Source organism: Rhea americana, unplaced genomic scaffold, assembly GCF_003343005.1.
Source record: "Rhea americana isolate MKP2758 unplaced genomic scaffold, rheAme1 scaffold_5, whole genome shotgun sequence".
Taxonomy (NCBI): domain Eukaryota; kingdom Metazoa; phylum Chordata; class Aves; order Rheiformes; family Rheidae; genus Rhea; species Rhea americana.
Genome location: NW_028186645.1, coordinates 1261666 through 1263772, shown reverse-complemented (window position 1 = coordinate 1263772; position 2107 = coordinate 1261666). Strand labels below are relative to the sequence as shown.

The following is a 2107-nucleotide window of genomic DNA, read 5'->3' as shown; positions in this document are numbered from 1 at the left end:
CTGCCCAGGGCTCACAGGGAAGGTTGCAAAGCAAAGAAGCCAAGCTGAGCCCTTTGCTCAGGACCTTGATGTGCCTCAACAAAAACCTTGGAGGCAGGGCATTACCCCAAAAGGGCCTTTTGATCTGCAGCATCGGGGAGAGTTTGGGGTACCTTGCTGCATCTGAGAGGGCCACAATATTTGACAGAGGCCTGATATTTAATACTCCTTTGGTAGCTACTCAGAGGGAACCAAGACTGCCACAGGTTTCTCAGCTGAACTAAGCCATGACATCCTCCTAGGAAGTGGCAGTGGAAGAGCTGGAGCCCACATAAAAATGCTGCTGTATTCTCATGTGCTAGTCATGCCTAAGAAAAAACTCCCTCTGGGCATAGCAGAGGGCAGATAGAGGAGCCTGGCTCTGCTGCTTTGTGCCACCCTGCTTCCAGCCTTCTCTAGCAACCCCACCTCCAGCCAGAGCTATCCCCCAAAGAGCCTGCGGGGTCTCTTCCGTCCCCCTTCCAGCACGGGGATATCTTTGGTCAGAGGGAAGCCGAGTGCTTCTGTTCCTGCCCTCCTCTCCGCCTGACAGGCAGCACCCTTGGCTCTGCAAGAGGAGCAGAAAGAACTTTGCAAGGAAACCAACTGTTATTTATGTATATTTTTAAATATATTTTGTTCAGCTGCATATCCCTGCCAGCCTTGTTTAGAGAGATTTTAATAGTATCTGGCTTCTCTCTGGCTTTGTGTACAAGATTAGGAAGTTTTCATCTGTGCCTTTAGAAAAAAATCCACATTCCTGCCAAGATGTATTAGGAGAGCTGCAAAAAAGGAGTCATCCTGTTCCAGTACTGCTAAGGTTATGTAACAGGGAAATCCTAAAAGATACGTTTTCCCCCCTCCACACACTTTCTCAAGGCACATACCATTTCAGAATTTTCAGCTGCTTGATTTGTATTTTGATCATATCTGCTATTGGTTTATTTAGACGTATTTACAAATACATTCTCCCACACATCCTCATTTGTACATGCTGTATAATTTTTTTATATAAAATGCAGTGTTGAACACACCTCACCACAAGAATTTTTAAATAAAATATATTGTAAAGTGCCAGATACAATTCTTCTAAAAAATAGTTCTAATTAAAACAGACACTTTGCTGCTGCCTTAGCAGCTTTGTGTGCCGAGACAGTTTTAGCACAATAGTCTATTTCTGTCGTGGGAGCGGGAGGCTCTGGTACAAACCCCCTAGCTCTCCAATTTCAAGTCCAAAGGTTTTAGAAAATGCGGCAGAGGCAGATCGTCCAGAGCCTCCGGGAACTGCTCAGGCGAAATGGTCCTGATTAAAACGCGCATGGCGCTGACAAAGAGTGATGGGGGGGCCAAGCCCACCAGGCACTGGAACCGGCTCTCCCCTAAGAGGTCCTGCCACCGTTGCTGGTTGTCCAACAGCAGCTGTTTCATCGGGAACTGCAGGTCCTGAGGCACGAAGAAGATGAGGCAGTCGAGGCAGAGGAGCTTGGCACGCATGTTAACGGCGGGCGTCTGGCCGATCTGCTGCAGCAGGGTGTCGAGCGGAGTATTCCCGGAGGAGTCGCGCAGGCAGGGCGACGCGCCGTGCCCGAGCAGCAGGAGCAGGCACTCGGGTCTCACCAGCTCGCAGGCCACGTGCAAGGCCGTCTTGCCACCTTCCACGCGACTGCAGCCCTTGCGGTCCAGGTGGCCGGCTCTGTCGCTGGCCGGGAAGTCCCGGATGGCCTTGAGGATTCGGAAGAGGATGCGGACCCGGTTGTAGCGGACGGCCATGGCCAGGTGCGGGGCGGACGACTGGCAGCAGCTGAAGCTCTGGCTGGGCACGGCCAGGGCGCCCTGGGGGAACTTAGTCAGCAGGTGCTGGGCGTAGGAGTGGTGGTCGTGCACCAGTGCGTAGAGCAGGGCCTCCGAGGGCGAATACACGCTCACCTTGCCCCCGTCCTCCCAGTGGAAGACCTCCATGGTCCGCATGTCCTCCAGCAGCCAGGCGGGCAGCAGGTCCCTCACCGCCTGGTAGAAGGCGAAGGAGGACTTCTTGCACTGCTTCTGCGACTGCCCGCCGCGGCCGCCCACCCACCGGACGCTCCAGGGC

The 2107-nt window shown here is 53.4% G+C and overlaps 1 protein-coding gene across 1 annotated transcript in view; it reads right to left on the bottom strand.

Annotated features, from left to right (window-relative positions):
* Positions 1–930: 930 nt before the first annotated feature.
* The window catches only part of ANKRD9 (ankyrin repeat domain 9), a 3126-nt gene continuing 1949 nt past the window's right edge, over positions 931–2107 (bottom strand). Inside the window, exons 2-3 of the mRNA XM_085317626.1 lie at positions 1945–2098; positions 931–1851 (exon numbers count right to left, since the gene is read on the bottom strand). Of these exons, the coding sequence (XP_085173752.1) occupies positions 1231–1851; positions 1945–2098 (775 nt within the window). The 3' untranslated portion in view covers positions 931–1230. The remainder of the gene's footprint in view (positions 1852–1944; positions 2099–2107) is intronic.